The sequence below is a fragment of the Mycetomoellerius zeteki genome, unplaced genomic scaffold (genome assembly GCF_001594055.1).
Source record: "Mycetomoellerius zeteki isolate Tzet28-1 unplaced genomic scaffold, Tzet1.0 scaffold145, whole genome shotgun sequence".
Taxonomy (NCBI): Eukaryota; Metazoa; Arthropoda; class Insecta; order Hymenoptera; family Formicidae; genus Mycetomoellerius; species Mycetomoellerius zeteki.
In genome coordinates this window covers 3,083,058-3,105,685 of record NW_017256393.1, presented here as the reverse complement: position 1 = coordinate 3,105,685, position 22,628 = coordinate 3,083,058, and the positions used below count along the sequence as shown (strand labels likewise).

The 22,628-nt window shown below is 32.3% G+C and overlaps 1 protein-coding gene across 1 annotated transcript in view; it reads left to right on the top strand.

Moving 5' to 3' along the window:
* cac (calcium voltage-gated channel subunit cacophony) overlaps positions 1 to 22,628 on the top strand; it is a 190,101-nt gene that overhangs the window by 134,707 nt on the left and 32,766 nt on the right. The window contains exons 5-18 of the mRNA XM_018462586.1: positions 3,974 to 4,071; positions 5,297 to 5,452; positions 7,909 to 8,129; positions 10,288 to 10,391; positions 11,302 to 11,417; positions 12,041 to 12,100; positions 12,659 to 12,760; positions 15,485 to 15,697; positions 15,924 to 16,351; positions 16,751 to 16,971; positions 17,266 to 17,454; positions 17,750 to 18,319; positions 18,584 to 18,929; positions 19,318 to 19,482. Of these exons, the coding sequence (XP_018318088.1) occupies positions 3,974 to 4,071; positions 5,297 to 5,452; positions 7,909 to 8,129; positions 10,288 to 10,391; positions 11,302 to 11,417; positions 12,041 to 12,100; positions 12,659 to 12,760; positions 15,485 to 15,697; positions 15,924 to 16,351; positions 16,751 to 16,971; positions 17,266 to 17,454; positions 17,750 to 18,319; positions 18,584 to 18,929; positions 19,318 to 19,482 (2,989 nt within the window). The remainder of the gene's footprint in view (positions 1 to 3,973; positions 4,072 to 5,296; positions 5,453 to 7,908; positions 8,130 to 10,287; positions 10,392 to 11,301; positions 11,418 to 12,040; positions 12,101 to 12,658; positions 12,761 to 15,484; positions 15,698 to 15,923; positions 16,352 to 16,750; positions 16,972 to 17,265; positions 17,455 to 17,749; positions 18,320 to 18,583; positions 18,930 to 19,317; positions 19,483 to 22,628) is intronic.

The window sequence follows — 22,628 nt, the reverse complement described above, 5'->3', positions numbered from 1 at the left end:
GAATCAGTTTGACTAATATATTGCTAAATGAGACACTTTGTGCCTTGCTGATGTAATTAGTAGTTTATGTCTAATATAGCAAAATTTTAACATATTTTAAAATCTACATAATAAAAAAGTTATTTCATTTTTTTTTCTAAAATTGATTTATTACCGTATATATGCTTTGATACATATAACAACGGATTTATTAATAATTGTTATATAAGCGTTATCTGATCAAAAGCGTAGTTTTGATAGCAGTAATGTTGTTATTACACAATCTTTCGGAAAATTTTAATATCTTGGCAACGGAAAACTGGTTTCTCCAACTATAGGAATTAAGGAAACACGCCGATCGTCATACTCGTTGGTCAGATAGATTCTAGAGTAATCCTTGGATTAGGTCGATGACCGTGTTCGCCGAAACAAACGTGGAAGTCGACCTGCGTATGCTACGTTCCTTCAGGGTCCTCAGACCGCTAAAGCTGGTTTCGAAAATTCCAAGTGAGTCAGTCAGAGTTCTGCGAAAGAGCAGCAGCGACTAACAAATATCCCAAGAAAAAAATTCCTGCCAGTAACAAGTCGAGTTAATAAGTCGAGCAAATGACCAGCTTTCTGTTCATCTTTTAACTCCCTGTCCTTTCACCTTGTGTCTCCTGGCAATCTGTGTGCGGTTCTCAATAGTTACAAACAATAGTTTTAATGTCTTTTCGACGCCGAAACTTAGTTCGATTCCTTCAATTTTGGCCGATTCCGTTGCTTTAGTTATTCCTGATATGACGTCTAGTTCTGGCAAGCAAAAGCAGCATCAACTTGAACTATACATATATCTATATATATTATTAGTTTCCATCCTTCTAGCCTCCTGCATTAGTTTTCTAATTGCGTAATATAACGTCATATGTACGTTTTTATTAATCTTTGCTTAGAGGCTATGGGTGTCTTATTGTTAGATCAGTTGATAAAGTTAGAGTTAGTAATGGCTCTCAGTTAGCTCTCATTTAATAATCGATATATATATGTTGTATAATATATAATATAATTTATATATTTCTATAAATTTTTATATGAATTTTCTCTGTGTGTTACATTGTGTATCTCATCTATATACATAAATCTACTCTACCACTCAAAAGTTTCAGCACGTCTTATGTTTTTGTTATCAAATCCATTTTTAAAAATATGAAATTATAATATAATATAATATATATTCTCTTATTTTCGAGCACAGAAGTATTCAGTAAAATCACAAAAAGCCGAAAAATAATTATAAACAAAATTATAAGTAAATTTCTCAAAAAAACAAATAACATGTATATGAATTTCAAATTTTGTGCTAGACGCCGATAAACATTTGGATCTCATGATAACTAACAATAGGAGAATAGAAACAATATATTCTTGTAAACTGAGCGCCAGATCGAATACAATCTTTGATTAGAACACTTGAAGAACTTGTCGACAGAATGCCAAGAGTTTGGTTTTTGAGATCTGTTTTTGTTATCAAAATTCGAGAAGATTAAGCTTGAAGAAATAAAAAAATCTAAAAAAAGAAGAGGAAAATAAATTCTCTTTTTAATTTTAGTAAAACTATATAATAAATTTAAAAAAAACATAATGTATGCAAACTGTTTCATATTCTATTTTTTATATTACGAAATTTCCATAAATAGTATGCTGAAATTTTTGAGCGGTTAGTGTATGTAATAAATAAGTTTAATATTGTGTTTAACATATAAAATATTTTTTATACAATATTAAGTTCTTCTGAATAAAGAATTATAATTTAGAAAAGCGATAACGATAATAATCACTAAATATAATAAAGACAACTGTAGTTACGTTTTCTTGAAACAATATAGAATATATAGATAAAGTAACCGTAGCTTTTCTTATATTTCTACACATTTATAATAACTCTAATTCGCGCGCACGCGTGTGTACACGTAGAAAAATGAACACGTAGAGAGTAATTTAAGCATCGTTAATCGCCAATTTTAGATTGAAATTAATCATTATTTCCTTTAAGTGTTAAGAAACAATTTAAATCGTCTGTATAGGAAGAATCTATTTATTACTCAGTAGCTCAATGTTTCGAAAGTGCTTTCTTTTCGGAACAAAGCAATGACGATTTGGGAATCAATCGTCTCCAATTCCGTACACCGAGGATGCGCACTCACGAACAGGTGGACAGAGGAAAAAAGAAAACACACACACGCACACAGATGTGATGACCCACAGAGTGCCTATATTTAGCGATTAGCTATCTTTAGCTGCAGTTGCGCTAAATAATAGAGACGACTATACATTGTTAAATGGATACGTGTCCTAGAGCAGATAACGTGTTCAGCGGCGAATCCGTTAAAATTCGTTTCCTTAGAAATTCACGACAGACTGAATCGTTGCTTTGCGAGTGTCCATAATTCTAGAAGATGGTCGCCCTTTTCCAATTTATATTGCTAGGTTAGATTAATAATTTTCGCTTTTATCAATTTTATCACAAGCTAGTTTATTTTTCATTTAACATTTTCATCATTAGTGTTATTAATAGTGGAGGTTTTCCATTTATAGCGCAGAAATTAATAGAAAAGCATTTGAAAAATCGTAATTAGCCTCAGATATTTAACTATTTCAGAAATATATTTTTTTTATTTTGTAATTTTTATTGGTCTTATATAATCCATCTTCAAAATTGAAATAAATGTTTTTTATCGATTTTATTTTCAGAATTAGAAAGAATTAAGTATTAAAAGTTGCTGAAACATTTCTAATATTTAATGGCTTCATAATAACGATATTTAAGATGATGTTTTTAGTATTATTTAATTTTGATATTTTTAAAATATAGAATTAAATTATTTTTTTCAAATACTTGGTCTTATAATCGAAGAACATTTGTTATGTCAGAATAGAATATAATGAAAAAATATAGTTTTTCGAATTCATTGTCTAGCAGTGTAGAAAAAATTTAACACGTGCTCATCTGTTTTTTATGGATTGATGTAAATCTTTTCGAAAAGCTTCTGCTATTGGCGAGAGTCAGAAATAGATAAGTGGCGGTCGATGACCGTACGGTGAACTGATATCTTCTAGAAACGAGCGCCGAGTTTAGGTGTGATTATAGCTACTATCACTAGCTTGTCTCGACGTTTTACAATCTCCTAGACCTAGATATACTGTATTTTACATAGTCTACGTATATATATATATATATATATATATAGAATGTACGTATATACATATATATATAGAATGTACGTATATACATATATAGATATGTTTATATACCTATACATCGATCCTATTCCTTCGCAGCGCCCTTTTCAGTAGAACATTGCCCTATCTTGTCAGATCATTAATTTTTTTAGTATAGCATTAAATTTAATAAAATAGAGGGAAATTGTATTCCCTCCAGTACATCTTAAAAATTCAGAATCACGATGTTATTAATTATTTTTACACTTTAAAGTTGTGATTATATACTGAGGAACGTTTCAATAATATTTCTTTGAAAATATCGTATTAAAATATAGGTGCAGATTATCGATTTCTTTTAAATTGATATTTATATTATAATGAATAAAGGAAAAAATTTAGAAAAATATGTGAATTTGATATTTGCTTAACCGCAATACAGAAATAAAGTTGCCCATCCTTTTTTTAAAGTCTCTCTCTCTTTTAAACTTCAAACATTTTTTTAATTAAGTACTTTTTTTATTAAATTATATAAGATTCATTTGGAATTCATGACAGACAGACATTCTGTTATAGATAGCTATTTATATCCATTTTGCGCTCTCGAAGTTTAATTTACCAGAGTTCTTTGATCTTCTACAAATTCCATCCGATCGTCCTGATAGCATTATCTCCTCAGGCTAGGCTAGTTAACCATCTAGTGGACGTAGTATAAGTACTTAAGAGTAGCGTGAGTATTAGTGTAATAGAGTAGTAAGTAGTAAAGTGTGGCGGGGTGTGTGTGTTTTTGGGGCAGGATCATCACGGCGCAAGGCAAAGACCTGGATATGGATCTGCGCACGTTGCGTGCGATACGCGTGTTGCGACCGCTCAAACTTGTCTCCGGCATACCGAGTGAGTAGCGCATTAGTACAAATTGGAAAGCGATCGATTTTTTGGAACTCGAAGCAACTCTGCTCGAGAAAATCCAAAGAAGTCTCGCGTTGCTGGGGAAACCCCGTTGTAAACAAGATTCCCGACGAAATCATCGTAAATAATGCGCGAAATAGACGCTCACACCTTAACAATAGATATTTGCACTTTAAACTTAACGTAAAAAATTATTTTTAAAGTTCGTTAAGTAAATGAATCTTACATTTGTTTTGTATGAATAATCATACTCGATCATTAAATTATTGTTGAGCATACATTATGCGCATGCAGTACTAGACAAAGGTGTGAGTTCGGGCTAAAAGTACATTTAGCGCTGAATATTTCATTTCGTTAGATGTTCTACTGCTATTACGTATGCACGTTTAAATAAAAAAATATTAATTTGAAAAATATTTCAAATGTGACATGTCTTTTTTAGATGAAATACATTTTGGCGCTAAATGTGCAAAAATAATACGATCTTGTTGCTCGAGAAAATTTACTTGATGATCAATTATGAATACTTACGATTCGAAACTTCTTCGTGTCTGAGATTTGGATATCTCGAAGATCGATACGATCCGCCGCAATACTTATTTCTCAAATAGTGGCTAATAGATTTAATAAGGAGTGAATTAACAGTTATAAAGTCAAGTAGACCAAAGTTAGTCACATTTGATAGTAAATATATCTATCTATATTGCCTGTAGGATGCTTTCTGTCGAATTGTTCGTTTTATGTTAGTAGTATTGTTCAGATAGGTACTACTCAGAGCTCGATGTTGTATTTAGATGCGGCGGAGGTATTCTAATCCTTAGACGCAGAATCATTTCGAGTAGTATTAAATGCACATTTTTTAAGAATTGGATTATTTCAAACCATTCTGAAATCTAAAATAATTTTTATGAAAATACTATAAAACAGAGATAAAACAGAGTTAAAACCTAGACAACTTTTTTAACTTGTAAATCGTCATTACAAATGTCGTCAAACAAAAGAAAGAATATTATCCTATTTGTTACTAGAAATTGATCTTGTGATTTTCATCATATATTAATCTTACGTTTAAAAATTTAAAAAATTATGTACAATTTCTCGGATAATGAGATCAGCGATGCACGGAAATATCGAGCATAGAATTCCACATCGATTTTGTAAGAACAGTGGTTAGGCTTACTTACTCCTCGGCGATTTTTTTTGCGAACAGGTCTTCAGGTGGTGCTCAAGTCTATCATTAAGGCGATGGCGCCGCTTCTGCAGATCGGCTTGCTGGTACTCTTCGCCATCGTGATATTCGCCATCATCGGCCTCGAGTTTTATTCGGGAACTCTGCATAAAACATGTTACAGTATAAAGGACATCAGTGAGTGTATTCAGTCGACCTTCTAGAAATTTTGCCCAACACTACTGCTTATAATATTGCTAGGCAAGCAATTGGGTATATAAAATAAGGCATATTTTATATCCCATTGACCACACAAAAGATTGAAAAAAAAATCTACGGAAATCTTGAAGTGTACACTCTAAATCTGTTGCAATGAAATTTCAATACACGCAATTGCGCTAATGTTACTGCCAGTGAATTTTACTGTAAGGTGAGAATGGAAAATCTATTCGTTAATTGGTGAGTGATTCGATAAAGAGTGAAAAATTTACTTCAAAAAGGAGTGAATTTGGAGATTAGAATAATGACAGAATAATGTCATTCCAAACCTAGATAGCAAAGCCTGCGGAGACAGATTTTGAACAGAGCATGCTGTCAATCTATTAATCTATTAATCTTATTTTTAATTATAAATTTTTGAAAAAATTATGTACATTATAAATTTAATCTATTTAATGGTAAAATACACAGAAAGCACAGAACGAGCGAGAGAGGAAACACAAGGATCAAACTGGGAGATTACTGAAGACCAAGTAGCGAAGGCAAAACAGAAACTAAAAAACAGAAAAGCACCAGGAGCAAGTAGAATCACGAACGAACAGATAAAATACGGAGGATCAAGATTAACAAAGGAAATAACTCTACTTCAACAAAATAATAGAAGAAGGAAGGGTCCCGCGAGAATGGAAAATGAGCATAACAACTTTAATATTCAAGAAAGGGGACAAAAAGAACCCAGCCAACTACAGGGGAATATCTCTACTAGAATCAATACTAAAAATATTTACCTATATAATAGCTGAGACATTACGCGAGATGACACCAATCAGCGAGGAACAACAGGGATTCAGGAAGAGCAGATCCACAATAGACGTCATATACGTAATACGCCAAGTAGTTGAGAAGGCTATTGAATACAACACGCCGACATACCTGTGTTTCGTCGATCTGACAAAAGCTTTCGATAGAATAAGATTGGACGATGTAATCAGCATATTCAAAGAAAAGAATATCCCACCCAAAATTACAGGAGTCATCGAAGAACTGAACACGAATTGCTCAACAAAAATTAAGGTCGGAGGCAAGACAACGGACAATCCCAGTTAATACAGGAATTAGGCAAGGCGATAGTCTAAGCCTGTTTAATGGATAAAATAATAGAGAATGTCAAGACAATGGCTGGATATAAAGTAAGAGACAAAGAAATTAACATAATGTGTTATGCAGATGACGCAGTATTGATGGCCGACAACGAAGATGATCTACAAAGTACTCTACACAGATTCAACGTTACAGCTAGGAAATATAACATGATTATTTCGTTGGAAAAAACAAAATGCCTGACGATTGCAAGGGAGCCGATGAGGTGCAAGTTAGAAGTGAATGGAAAAATAATAGAGCAAATAATGTCGTTCAATCATTTGGGAATAGAAGTAACGAGTGACCGCAACATCTACATGGAGACAATAAAACAAATAAGAACAATTGTCTCGGGAGCACTGAGAGATAGTATGGAAAAACAAACACCTCAGCATAGAGGCTAAGACAAGACCTGTGTCTGTCCAATATCAACCTACGCGATAGAAACTAGAGCGGAGACGAATAAAACTAAACAAGCATTAAGAACATCGGAAATGAAAATTTTGAGATCCATAGTAGGGAAAACAAGACGTGACCGCGTAAGAAATGATAACATAAGACGATAATGTAATATTCAGGATATCGTAAGATGGGGAAGAGAACGAAGGAGGAATTGGAACCAACACATCTCCAGAATGGACAGGGATAGATTAGTGAAGATAGCACGAGATGGGAAACCAAAGGGTCTAGACTACCGGGAAGACCCCCCGAAGAGATGGCGAGACAGCTGGACATCAGTCTCACAGGAGGATAAAACCCTGTAAAACACAGGCCAAAGGCCTAACGTAAGAAGAAGATGAAGAATGATAAAATAATGGTTTAATGATATAATGGTATATACGTATATAATTTTTTGTAAAATAAATTAATCTGTCTCTCTTATGTTTATGTCATATATGTCTCAAGATGCGTCCCGCCCGTAACAACCATGACAAACGACATAGCGGTGCTATATTGCTAAATTCACTCCTTGCAGTAACATTCAATGCATCTTGCATGCAATGCATTATCAACTAATGCTTAAACCCACTTCGATTAATCGAATGAAATAGTCCACGGCTTTATGTACGAGTAGACAGATTAACTTCAAAGCAGTGAAAATCCACACTTAAAGCAATAACTTTTTACTACTCACTTTTGTTAGTAGTAAAATTTTCATTGCTACGGATTTAGAGTGTATGAAAATATAATTTGCGTTTCTGATTACTTAGAAAATACATATACGCTTCAATTCTTTTTCAGGCTATTCTGATGTTATAATATATGAAATATTTTTACAATATTGAACGTTGCAGGTGTAATCATAAAGGAGGGCGAGATGCCGAGTCCGTGTAGCGCAGATAACAAAAATGAGGCCCCGTCCGGGGCTCACGTGTGCGACGCGAACGTCTCGACGTGCATGGATCACTGGGAGGGACCAAACTCGGGCATCACCAGCTTCGATAACATCGGATTCGCCATGCTCACTGTCTTCCAGTGTATCACTATGGAGGGCTGGACTGCCATATTGTACTGGGTAAAGCAAGAAATATGTTCTTCAGTGTTAATATTTTTTTATCTCGTTCTCTTTCTATCTGTTATCATATTTCTCTATTTCTCTCTCTTTGCCTCTCTCTTTTTCTCGCTCGTTTTTTCCTGTTTCTGTTAAAAATTCACCTTCTCGTTATCGCGCACGATTTGTCCTCGCAGTATCGTTACACAAAAGGTACGATAGCGAACATTCTCAAATCTCTGTGTTCTCGTAGAATGTTGTTGCCCAGTTTCGTCAATCCTTTATTAACCGCTTCGCGATTTGAATATCCCATTTTTGTACTAAACTATAATTCTTTCCCTCGTCAATTTACCCTTTTAGAAGACAGAAGATATTATCATTTTAACTGTTTCGGTACATGTACTTTCTTCCATCCGCTTTTAAATGTCTCTTCCTTTTTCGCAATTTCCGGTGTCCTTATACATATATGTTCGCCTCTTTTCTGTGTCCGGCTTTAGCCGAATTTGTCGGCTTTCGGGTTAAAGAATGCCTTGCGGAAACAGCTAACACTGACGTATATGTTCACCTTGCTCAGTATAACATTGTCAGTTCCAGCCCTCTTTTTCAATGTTTCAATATTCGATGTTAATTGTACTTTTTATTGTGCCTGACCCTTTCGTGATAGATAAATTTTGTTATCTTTCTTAAAATTAAGTAAAAGTAACTTTTAATCTTTTAGTGCTATAATATTAGTTAAATTCGTATAATATGAATTAAAGGAAAAAGAATTATTAGTAGAATATTTTTTTTGTTGATCACGAAAGGGTTAATGTTCAGTCAATGAATCACGGAGGATTTCACAATATTTTATTGTTATATTTCATCATAAACAATAGATTATTTCGAAACCCTTCAATGTAATTCCATCGTCTGTAACATAATTGTTATTTATTTACTGAAATCTCGGAAAAATTTCGATTGCCTCATCGATTTTTGTAATATAGGGTAGCCCGCGGTAAAACGTCAGTCGGAAGAAAATGCCATGCTTCGAAAAAAAAAAATATATATATACATATACTTGGTATATACTTGGAATATATATACTTGGAAATTTTTTATAAAAACAGATCTAGTATAGTTTTTGAACTATAATAAATTTTGTTTACATTACATATCTTAGTTAACACGTTGTCTGCCTTGTGAATATTTTATTGTATATATCACAGAAGAATTTTCTCATATAATATTACAAGCGTGATAATAATAAAATACTATATCATATGATTAACCCTCGGACAGCGGACGTCGTGATACTCGCACGCACGGTGGACGCAGGGTCAAAAGTGACCCAAGAATGAAATTATTTTAAAACGTTTGAAAAACAATTTTCTATTATAATATGTATAAAATATGTAGAAAGAGAAATAAAAACACATGTTTATCATAGAAACAAATATTCATTTATTCATTTTCTTCACAGCTGAAAAGATTGAAAAGAGTAAAACAACTCTAACTCGCGGACCCTGCGTCCGCTGGCGGAAGGTTAAATGAGACTACATCCTCATGAATAGTGTGTTGAACAACGGACTTTTTATTTTACATTATCTTTTATTAAAAATTTTATATTGATGGATTTATTTATTATATGAATGGCATTTTTTATAAACGTTTTAAAAAATTTTAACTGGTGGCTACCATGGCAGTCAACGTGTTAAGTATTTGAAAACCTGTAGATTCTTTTTCAAGATAGCGAGTAGCAAGTAGAGAGATGTAGCGAGTAGTCCCAGATCAGTTTCTCTCGTTATAAAAAAATGGCATGTTTCTCTCGTCCTATTCTTTTTCCACGGGTTACCACCAGCGATACTGAAGTTTCATAAAGCCGATGTTGTCTTGCGTAAATGTGATCGACGAATTTTCAATCTATAACGTTTTTTTTTAGATCAAATCTTCCCTCCATGTGGGATAAATTTTTCTTTGTGAAGGGAAATGAATATTATCGAATAACGATAAATAAATTCGAACTCTCACACTCGGACGATCACATTTATCACATCGTGTTTGATACAGCGAGATTACAGTGCCAGTGCCTCTGTGTTGTATATAACTTTTGCTGTTAATTAATATATCTTCGGCTGTATAACCGGTACATATGTGTATATACGCGACATTACTGTCTTCATATCGATTCCGATCGAATTTGCAGACAAATGACGCTCTTGGCAGCACGTACAACTGGATTTACTTTATACCATTGATCGTCCTTGGATCATTCTTCATGCTGAACTTAGTTCTTGGTGTCTTGAGCGGGTGAGTATGTGTCCCTCCTGACAACATTCCGCGGTCTTTCCGCCCAGTGACAATTTTTGGAGCGACAATCACGTCTCCCATCCGGCAAGATCGCGAGGTCCATTATTTCAGAATGATTTTCTTTCCTCGTCAGGGAGTTTTCTAATGAAAGAACGCGCGTCGAACGGCGGGCGGCTTATCGGAAAGCGAAGAGCAAACGACTCTTTACCACTGCGTTCAGTTCCTACTTAAAATGGATCACTCAAGCAGGTCTTCAATTAACAGACGTTGCCTGACATTAGTGTGCAATAAATCGTATTCTTTTAGCGTATTCAGCATTGCCATGAGATCAGAAGTATAAAATAAATTAAATATATTAATTTGTAATAATTAGTTAATAATTTTAAATATTATTTATCTTTTTTATTTAAAAAATTTTTTTAGCGTTCCTTCATTTGTAAATTACAACTGATTTAATATCTCTAATTATATGATACTTGTTATTAATATAAGATTATATGCCTTTTAATGTGTGAAAAAAAATAGGAATTTTTTAGTGCTAAACACGCGATGAGAATACGATGCAAATTATATATTCATAGAAATGTGAATTTTTAGACCCATTTAATTAACACTAGATATTTTAAATTTTGATTAAAGGAAATTAAAGTACAAGCAACAGTAGTGATTAATGAATCTATCATAATCTGGTGTATGGTACCTAGCTCCCATGCGTAAGCTAGTTTAAATAAACAAAAAAAAATTTCTTTTTCAATGCTCTCAATGGCATTTCTCTTAAATGAGTAAATATTGTTGATTTATTAAACAAGGCAGTATCGCTAAAATACAGCGGAATGTCTGAAAGTCCTATGGTAAACTTAGCTTTTATGCTCCTGAGTAAGCTGCCATATTATCTGTATCACGCTTGTAGAGAGTTTGCGAAGGAGAGAGAAAAGGTGGAGAACCGGCAGTCCTTCCTGAAGTTGCGAAGACAGCAGCAGCTTGAGCGCGAACTGAATTGTTACCTCAATTGGATCTGCAAAGCAGGTTAGAATAATTGCCGACAAAACACGTGAATTAAAAAAGATTAAACGGAATTCATTTCGCAAACACTGAAAAAATGTCATTGTTAAAAAAAAATATATATTATAAAACAAATGATCACGTATAAAATAATGCCTTAAAAATAATATAATATTAAAAACTGACAAAAAAAAATAATTATTTGTAATAAATGTATTTCATATTTTACAATCTCTCTGTAATTCTGAAAATTAAATAATAAATTTCTTACTCTTCTGTCAATGCATGGCTACCTGAATGCTGATATCGAATTTTAAATAATACAAATTTTTATATTTGAATTTTATTATAACACCTCAAAAACTACATCCTTCAAATGATAAAGAATAATTTTGTTTTACAAATTTTACCTCGTTTTCACTTTTAATAGAAACTTTGTGACAGTAAAAGTTGAAAAATTGTGCATTGGCAAAAAGGTTAAATATATTCTTTTATCGATCTTTTAATTCACTTATTTTGTAAACAGTGTGCCTGCAGAAGTTACAGCTCACTGCGTATGCTAGACTCTCCACGCGTTGCTTTTTCGTGTATAAAAATATAATATACGTAATATCAATTACTGCTAATATGTAACGTTTACTTTTCAGAGGAGGTGATACTCGCCGAAGAGAGGACCACGGAAGAGGAGAAAATGCACATATTAGAAGGTCCATATAATGCAACATATAACGATATCATGAATATTTACTTCCATAAGGTTGAAAAGATTTGCGAAGCGAGCTGTATTCCGAAACGTGCTCGTACATATTTATATAGAGTGCTCCGTGTACTCAGAGTGCACTTGCACTCGCATTTCTTTCAACACAGTCAAATTTCAATTTTTCAATTTTTTTCTTTGTTAGCAATGCATTGAATGTTGTATTCTTAAACGAGACATTCCTATATTTTATAATTTTAATTAACTTTATTGATAGATGGATTAACAATCGATGTAATTTTTTGCTTTTTACAAGTAATAAGTCATTCCTGCATATGTTATATGTAAATTTTATAGAAATAATTTAATAATACGATTAATTATGCGTACATTAGATTACAAAATGAAAAACATCACAACATATAATTACTGCAATTTGTGATTCTTTCATAATTTTATCAATACTTTTCGAGAAACATGATATTTACATATTTTCAATAAAAGATTATTTAGGCCGTAATATTTATGAAGGTTTACATAGCTTAATCTACCTTTTTATTTTGCGCAGCAAGAAGAAGAGCAGCGGCAAAGAAAAGAAAGTTGAAAAATCTCGGCAAGAGCAAAAGCACCGACACAGAGGAGGAGGAAGGCGAGGACGGCGAGGACGATGGTGAGTTGTATTTGGTCAACTTGGTGTTCAATTGTGCCGAGTATTCTCTTCTTCTTGTTCACCTCTTTTACATTTCGAGTTAATGAATCTTCTTCAGAATATTCAAACGAACTTGATCAAGTTCAAGTAGTAAGGATTTATATGATTTCTTAGTAGTCAAAACCTATGTTATCAATCAACGATTTCCTCTGGAAGCGTGAAGCAATTAAAAAGCAAACTCAATGAAAAATTTGGAAAAAAATAAAATTCACGAAAATTTAAATTAGTCATAAAATTATTTAAGGATTAAATTTCGTGCTTGGAGAATACAAAAGCTTTGCAATTTTAAAGTTCGTATTAGTGCGAAGGAAATCGTTGATTCGAGATTTTGATCCGCCTTTTCTCTCGTTCTAAAATTTCTCTCCATTTATATATTGGCACGTTAGCGTATTTTCACGTTCATTGACGTATTTGTTAATACTTTATGGATTCATGCCTGATTTATCTTTCGTTATCGAGAGGAAAAGAAAAGAACGACGCTGAAAATTACCTTCCTCTAATTTTTGCCGATGAATATTCTAAACACACGCTATCAGATGCTCCTCTTGTTTCAGTGCCTAAGAAAAAGCTCAAAGGTAACTACAACCGTGAATGCCACGACTTTTCGCAAAGAGCTACGTAAAAATAAGGCTGTATTTGTAATCTTACGTAATTATTTTATTTTTGTATTTTTATTTAAAAGAATTTTTTGTTGGTAATACACACACGTATAAGTAATATCGTGCGTACACGATCACAAGTACACGATTAGACATGGGCTATTGCTTGATAAATGACCTACTTGCCTATTCGCGTATGCAGGATGTATTAATTATCGTGCTCTTTTTCACTTAAACATGTAAGAATTGAATCTTAATCTTCTCACATTAATTAGTTTAATAAATAATATAGATCTAGATAATTTTGTTCAGCCTAATTCGGACTAAAGATATTCTTTAAGCGTATATTTAAAATATTTGAATAACTGATAATTACATTAACATAAGCTTTTAAAAAACGAGAATAATTAAAAATTAATTAATAAATATCTGAATATCTTTCATCATCAAGAAAATGTTACTATTACGAGTTGAAGTGTTCATTTGTAACAGTTATGTAATACTAATACATACAAAATTATGCATTGCTCTCTGCGTAAAAGTATTATAAACTGGCAAAGCCACTTTACACATTCAGACGAATGATCGTCGCATAGCTAGATTTATATATTATTTATCGTATTAAAATCAAAGCGCCTGTGATTACTCGTGGTAGAGGATGTAATTATTGCATTCTATATAATTACTCGGATCGACTTGCTGCTGATATTGTGGCTGATATGTATCATTTAATATTACGCGGACCTTGTGCGAGAGACAGATTGGAGAACTTGGGAGCTAATTCTCTCTCTTTTTTAGTTTTTTAGATATTGCTTTTATATATATTAGTTGATGTCACGATATATAAATATTAGATTTTCTTTCTGGGTCCGAGAACATTCGCACGAGCATTGTTCTAAACTTTCTAAACTTTCTGAGACAAACGAATCAAGAAATATATATTACATAATAAATATATGCACCTATATAATATATCTATAATTATTTTTTTAAGAAGATTAAAAACCATTTTTTTTCTATTATCCTGAATTTCTAATTCTCCAACACACAAAAAAATTTTTTTTACGTTAATAATTATAGCATAAAATAATCTTTTTCCTTCCGTGAGATGAATTTTGATAAACAATTGATAATATAACGTTATATATTAAGTGCCAATGTTTCCGGTGGAAATATTTCTACACTGTTTAGGTGTATCATGTGGTGGAATACTGTGATTAATGTTTTTATTATTCACTTATACGGTTATAATTTTAGTTTGTTAAAGCTGACAGAACAGTAGAATACTTAGTATTGTCAAACGAGAAACTGAATCTCCTAAGTAGTGTACGAATCCCGTCCTATAGAGTTTGATAAATGGGCTAATTTTAGCCTGTCGTTCACACATAGTAATAATATTGTAGTAATAAATAGCCACAATATATACGCATCGCCATATAATAGTGGTAACTGCTTGGTAGAATAATTTAGTTTAGAATTTTGTGTGTCTATTTTTATATCTATTTTTTGTTGAATTAGAAGTAAATAGAATTTTACTTCTAATTCTTCCCATTGATACATAAAATAATTCTAGAAGTATTTGATTTCTTTTTCTGTCCGTGAAAACTCCAAAACATAAAATGCATAAACATAGCGTAAAGCTGTCTAGACCAATGATCATATTATGTAAGTCAATATGACAACCTTATAGTGGATACTCATGGGTCTAGATGGTTTTATGCTATGCTACGCTTATACAGTTTGTGCAGGGGAGCCCTACTGTGCGGTTTCCTCCAAACTTCCACAAGAACGTCATTATGCGTAATGTTCAAAGATTTCAAAAGACTTTAACATAGCTATACATACTATCATACTTTAGATTATATAATTTAGATTTTTTATTTATAGTCGCAGAAATAGTTTAGCAAGTAGTACGAAACGTGAAGATGTAGACATAGTGTAAAAAAATTCTGAAGTAAAAGGAAAATTATATAATTTACATAAATAAAAATACATATGATATTCAGTTTAACAATCGACCGATCTGTAAAATATGTTTTAAATGCTTTATTAATTTTAGGCTGAAGAAGTATTTTATATTTTATAGGGTTCTCGAGAGCCTCCTACTTTAAGTCGAAGGTGAAGAAGCAGGGCACGTGCCTACAATTCTGGCGAGCTGAGAAAAGGTTCAGGTTTTGGATACGCAATTCCGTCAAGTCGCAACAGTTCTATTGGTTCGTCATCGTTCTTGTGTTCTTTAACACCGTCTGCGTGGCCGTCGAGCATTACAATCAGCCAAAATGGCTCACCGATTTCCTCTGTGAGTTTTACAAAATTTTAATTTCATCACTTCATTTAAAGAAAAAATATCACATCTAGCATGTAAAAATTTGATTTATAAAACTAGCTTATATTAAAAGGACATTTTGTCAGTCAACCTATTAAGATTTGAAGGATTTCAGCGTAACGAAAACTTATTGTATCTAAAAGGCTCAAGTTCTTCAAGAGCTAAAGAGTCCAAGTTTAACTCAATTTTTTATTTTCAGACTTCGCAGAGTTTGTGTTCCTGGGCCTCTTCATGATGGAGATGTTCATAAAAGTCTACGCGCTCGGTCCTCGCGCATACTTCGAATCGAGCTTCAATCGCTTCGACTGCATCGTCATCTCGGCCTCGATCTTCGAGGTGATTTGGTCCGAGTTGAAGTCTGGCTCTTTCGGCCTCTCCGTCCTACGTGCCCTTAGACTCCTGAGAATTTTTAAGGTCACCAAATACTGGAAGAGCCTGAGGAATCTCGTGATATCGCTGCTAAGTTCGATGCGCAGCATCGTTTCCCTTCTCTTCCTGCTCTTCCTCTTCATCCTCATATTCGCGCTGCTCGGTATGCAGCTATTCGGTGGCCAATTCAACTTCGACGATGGCACGCCGCCCACTAACTTTAACACCTTTCCCATCGCACTACTCACTGTCTTCCAAGTTAGTACAACCAATTATTATTACGATCTTTATTTGTTGTTGTAAATGAGTCATATTCAATTTTTTAACAAATATATATGATATAATTTTATTGCATTATATACGCTTTAATTTTTCCGATGTAGCGAGAAAAATATCCGTTTCATAGTCTCGCTAGCCTTTGAAAGATAACCGATACATGCAATTTTGAAAGATAGCCGATACATTGTATATTTTAATAATATAAATAAACATTAAATAGATACATGGCGAAAGTATAGTTTGTATATACTTTAAATGCAGTGGAAATTGCGTATCAAATAATAAATGTATATTGTTCAGTGAATGATAAAAAATTAGATATTTCTTGAACTAAAAAATATTCGATTAATGTAATAATTGATAATGATTATGATACAGATCCTGACTGGAGAAGACTGGAACGAAGTGATGTACAAGGGTATCGAGTCGCAGGGCATTAATCTCGCGAACGCGCAAGAGCTAAGCGCCGCCGAGGAGGAGCAGCAGGAGGAGGATAAGGAGAAACAGCTGCAGGAACTCGAGAAGGAGATCGAGTCGCTGCAGAGACCCGCGGATGCACCGAGGGTGGAAATCTGCCCTCCAAGTCCAACGCAGAATTTGTAAGTCTTTTTTTCTTTTTGTCATATTTGTAAAAATTCTTGTCTTTTCTTGACGTTTCGTATTTGTAGCAAATAATACTTGTGATGTTTGTGTAAGGTAGAATAGAAAATTTCACAGAATCTTTGATATATAAATGTTGTGACTTTGTGCAAATCTTAATTGCAAAACTATGTGAACAAAGTGATTATTAATTATTCATAATAAAATTATTATTAATAATAAAATAAAGTTAATAGTAATTAATAATTATTCGTAATTATTTAATGAAAAATTGATAATTATACGTAATATAGATTAAAAAATGTAAAACGCAATATTGACGGAGAGCCACAAAATGGAGAACGACGTCTCGTCTTTTCCAGCAGAGACGGAAGAATTGAAACCCAGACGTCCGAAGAGAGGAGGCAGGATGAAGATGACGACACGGGACCAAAACCAATGCTGCCATACTCCTCCATGTTTATACTGTCCCCTACGAATCCGTAAGTATAATAATAATAATCCAATCGCTCGGAAATTCTTCCGAAGAATATTGAACATCATAATAAATCACAATGTTATTAAATAAAATCAGATGACACTTACACATAAATTAAAAAGCGCAGCAGACACCTAATCTACTTTTATATTAACGATCGTATTAATTGTCTATTATTTATTTTGATATTTTCTAATTATTCTAATATTGTATTGCATTTTAATATTGCATGCATTATTTTTTTATTTTATGAACGAGATTGTTACTTTCATCGAAATAATGGAATAACCTGTTTGCAGCATAAGAAGAGGTGCCCATTGGGTCGTGAATCTTCGATACTTCGACTTCTTCATAATGGTGGTGATATCGTTGTCGAGTATCGCGCTGGCCGCCGAAGATCCTGTTTCAGAGAAGGCGCCAAGAAACGACATCCTCAATTACTTCGATTACGCATTTACTGGCGTCTTTACCATCGAAATGGTGCTGAAAATCATCGATCTTGGTATCATACTGCATCCGGGCTCGTACCTGCGCGAGTTCTGGAACATTATGGACGCGGTCGTAGTGATATGTGCTATGGTGTCGATCGCCTTTGACATAATCGGTAGCTCCTCTACGGCCAGCCAGAACCTCTCGACCATCAAATCGCTACGAGTGCTGCGAGTACTCAGGCCGCTTAAGACAATAAAGCGCGTGCCGAAGCTCAAGGCGGTGTTCGACTGCGTGGTGAACAGTCTCAAGAATGTCATTAACATTCTCATAGTGTATATATTATTTCAATTCATATTCGCCGTAATTGCGGTGCAGTTGTTCAACGGTAAATTCTTCCACTGCACCGACGAGAGCAAGTATACGCAAGAGGATTGCAAGTAAGTATATTATTTAAGTATATTATTCGACTTTGTTGCTTCTATTTATCAACGGAAGCATTTCGAAGAGAATACATATAAATATATTAGTGTATTTAATAATAATTGAAGCTAGAACATTTGATTTTGATAAGTAAGCAAATAAATATATCTTTAAAAGAGCAAATGAAATTAAAAAAAGTTCTTCATTTCATATTTATTCTCGAATTATATTTTTACAAGTGGTGTCAGTAGAAATGGAGACTAATTTTATTTTTGCGACAGTGGTCAATTCTTCGTTTTCGAGGAAGGTAATATGCTACCGGAGCTCAAGCAACGGAAGTGGCAATCCCAGTCCTTTCACTACGACAACGTAATGGTGGCCATGTTAACGTTGTTCGCTGTTCAGACCGGCGAAGGCTGGCCGCAGATCTTACAAAATTCGATGGCGGCCACATACGAGGACCAGGGCCCTATCCAAAACTTTCGTATCGAAATGTCCATTTTCTACATCGTCTATTTCATCGTCTTTCCATTCTTCTTCGTCAACATCTTCGTGGCCTTGATTATCATTACGTTCCAGGAGCAGGGAGAAGCTGAACTGCAGGATGGTGAAATCGATAAAAATCAGGTAATATTTCATACCTATTTTTTCACTTAGAATTAATTTTATGTGCGCTTCATTAGCTGTCTCCATGAAAAGAATAAATTTTAAAAGATGTGAAGTCATTCTCTATGCGTCATTAAAATTTTAGTTCTTTTAAAAGTGAAAAATGTATCAATATGTAGAATTATTATATAATATATATAAATTAAATAATTGTTTCTATATATGAATAATTTATATATAAATATATAAATATTTTTTCATATATATAAAGAGGTTGGCTCTTTATATTTTAATTTTTTCTTTATTTTAATTTTTATCTTCATTCATTTTAGTCAATGTATATGCTACATGACATTTTTTTAGCACAGACATTAATACAAACATTGATAATTCCGTGTTAATCTTTCAGAAATCATGTATAGACTTTACAATACAAGCTCGTCCGCTCGAGAGGTATATGCCGAAGGAGCGGAATAGCGTTAAGTACAAAATCTGGAGGATAGTTGTATCTACGCCATTCGAATATTTTATCATGATACTCATCGTATTGAACACGTTATTGCTTATGATGAAGGTAAGTGTCACGACCTCTCTCATGCATTGCAATTTCGTTAGAGAGATTCATTAATCAGATTATCACTTTTTTTCCCCGATTAGCTTTATAGGAAACGCGAATAACGAAAAAAAGAAAGTGTTTTGAAATACGAACTTTTTTATGCAAGTAATCGAAAACCAAACTTATACGTATCAAGATTTGTAAAAATTTTTCGAGCATCATAAAAGCAACTCAAAAGGATTTTTATAAACTTCGTGGCCAGTTTTGTTTTCGATTTCTCATATCATGGTTCCATATCAAAAGAGGCATAAGTGCAACTCTACTGAAAAAAATCACGTCACACAGTTGCAGATGAAATCGTGTAATTAAAACATGTAAATCACGGAACGGATTGTTCTAAATTAGTACGTGATTTTTTAAATTACGTAATTTGAAAATTCACATGATATGTTCTTTTTTCTTCTATTTCTATTATTCAATTATTTAAAATTGATAACTATAAAATCACATGAAGGATAAAATTATTTCTAATATCATATGATTTTTCAAATTACATCGTTTTAAAAAAATCATGTACTGATTTGAAATAATCCGTTATGTGATTTACATGTTTCAATTATATGATTTCATCATGTAACGTTATGACATGATTTTTTTCAGTAGGGAAATTATTATTTTTTTAAAGTGCAAGAAAAAACGTTCTTTATTTTTTTTATTTGAAATCACGACAAAATATTCCTTAGTTAGAATATAAAAATATTTTTCTTAAGTATGTATCAGGTGTATAGTCTCGGTAAAGTGACTAAAATTGGAAATTTATAGTTTTTATATATAAAAGTAAATACTGATTTATAACATTTAACAATATAATTTTATAGTTTAAGTGAAAATTTTCTCAGTTTATATTAATTAATTTTTTATAAACATGTTTACTTCATATTAAAATAACTTTTAATTTAGATTCTAAATCGCTGCCAAACTTTTTGTTATATTTTCAAATATAATATAGAAAAATCTGTAATTTCTTCATAATTTTTTTATTTTGTTAAAAAATACTTGTAATACATCCTTAAGAAGAAAACAATTTGACATATATTTTTTTGCTTAAGAATAAGCTTATGCCTTAATTCTGGTATTGCGATGTATCGCTCGTTTATCTTTGCGTCCTGCGATACTTATTGTTCCCAGTTTAATATCCGCGCATTCTCTTGATATAAGATCCATTAGGTCTATCGGCAACTTTAACCAATCGACAAACAGTCTCGTCTTTTGTTAATATAACGAAGATACGCGAGATTATAAACGAGAATATGTCGCGTCCAAGCAGAGTACGTAATATCGAAAGACTGTACCATATCTATATATCACGTTATATACTTACGAGGACATTGTTGTTCTTGCCTGCTGACCTTTTCTGATCGTTTTCTCTGTATAACTGTATCACCCTTGTATTTTATCAATACGTGTACACAGCTATGTCGAACTTCATCTTATCCCGTTTCCCGAAACTCTTTCAGCAAAATTTCTTCCTCTCGAATGGCATAATGTTTGTTTTGCTTCGTTTTTATTTTGTTTTCAGAATTCTAAAAATATTTTACTTTTTTAACAATTGACAAACGACTATATATAGTATCATATCTTTTAACAATAATTATTATGCGCTGAACTTAGAGTTTTATTGTTATTTCGCGTATTTAATTAGAACCTCATAATATTTAATGAATTAATTTTACAAATATAAATTAATGATTCCTTGATATTCAAAATATTAAATAATTTTTTACAAATTATTTGTTATTAAAATGTATTAAAGAGTTGTGATCATTCTAATATTTCAATATTACATAGGAATCACAGTGCATTTAAAGGAATAGAATTAGTAAATAACTTTTAAAAAAATTTGTACATTGTATAATTTTTACAATTTAATTTTTACAATTTAATTTTTGCGTTTTAATTTTTATTTACAGCAGTTCTTACAACATAGATTTTATTTACTTACAATATTTATTCCCTTATCTCTTAATATCTTGAAGATTAATAAAATAAAAATTTGTCTTTTTATTTGATTATTTTGCTTTAATTTCGCTGTATATTTGTATATTGGTTTTTTTTTCTTTACCTCAGAATCGATTTCTGTTTGATCTTTCATTCCAATTGCATGGTTACCGCTGTGTCCTCGTCTTCGAAGTAGACTTATTTGGGAACGTGCGAAGAGGGCACACGTTTTCGTGTATCAGTTGTAATCCCCACAACATGTATAGACACCAACACAACGTGCGTTCGGCTCATGCATTCACCTTGCTAATACCATGTTTTAACTGGTAACGGGGTGAAACGTTGCACCTCAACTCGTCCCGGCTTGATACAACTGACTTAGAAAATTAAGGTGCTAAAAGATTGCGCCTCTTTGGCGTCTATAAGCCCTGTACGTGAGAATCCACGTGTTGTTCTGAAGCACCCTTGATCCCTGCTCGTAAGCTGTTTGATTCTTCCTTTTCAATGTCTCTCTCAGAAAATGTAATAATAACAATTTTTTCTTAAATTAAATTTAAAACTTATTAAATTTAAAATTTAATATATAGTTAAAATAGTAAATTAACTTAACTTTTTTATATACTTAAGATCAAGTAATTAAATTTTTAGCTGAATAAAAGCAATTATATACAGAAGTTGCATTTATTTATATAATATGAAGTAATTATTTATATAATATAAAATAATTTTATAATATAAAGAAAATAATATATTTATTAATTTTTGATGAAAAAAATAATTATTTTAATAACAAAAATAATTATGACTTTTTAATAATTTTACAATGATTGAGTAATTGTTAGGAAACTATTAAAATTTTTTTCCTAATTTAATAATTATCAATACTTATAAAAAAATTGTACATTGTCTTGTTTATATTGTTTATTTCATTTAATTAATAACAATGGTTGAATAGATTTGAATGTTAAATCGAGCTATAAATCAAGAATTTGTTCCTTGAATTTTATTATCTGTTTTATTGTCCGATTGTTAATAATTAGATATTATTATCACAAATTACGCTACCTTTTTTGCGAGATTTTTTTAAATTTGATTCACTCAAATTCTATTAAACCACTGTTATTAGAATAAAACAAATGTAAATTCATGAGAGAGAATTAATCGGA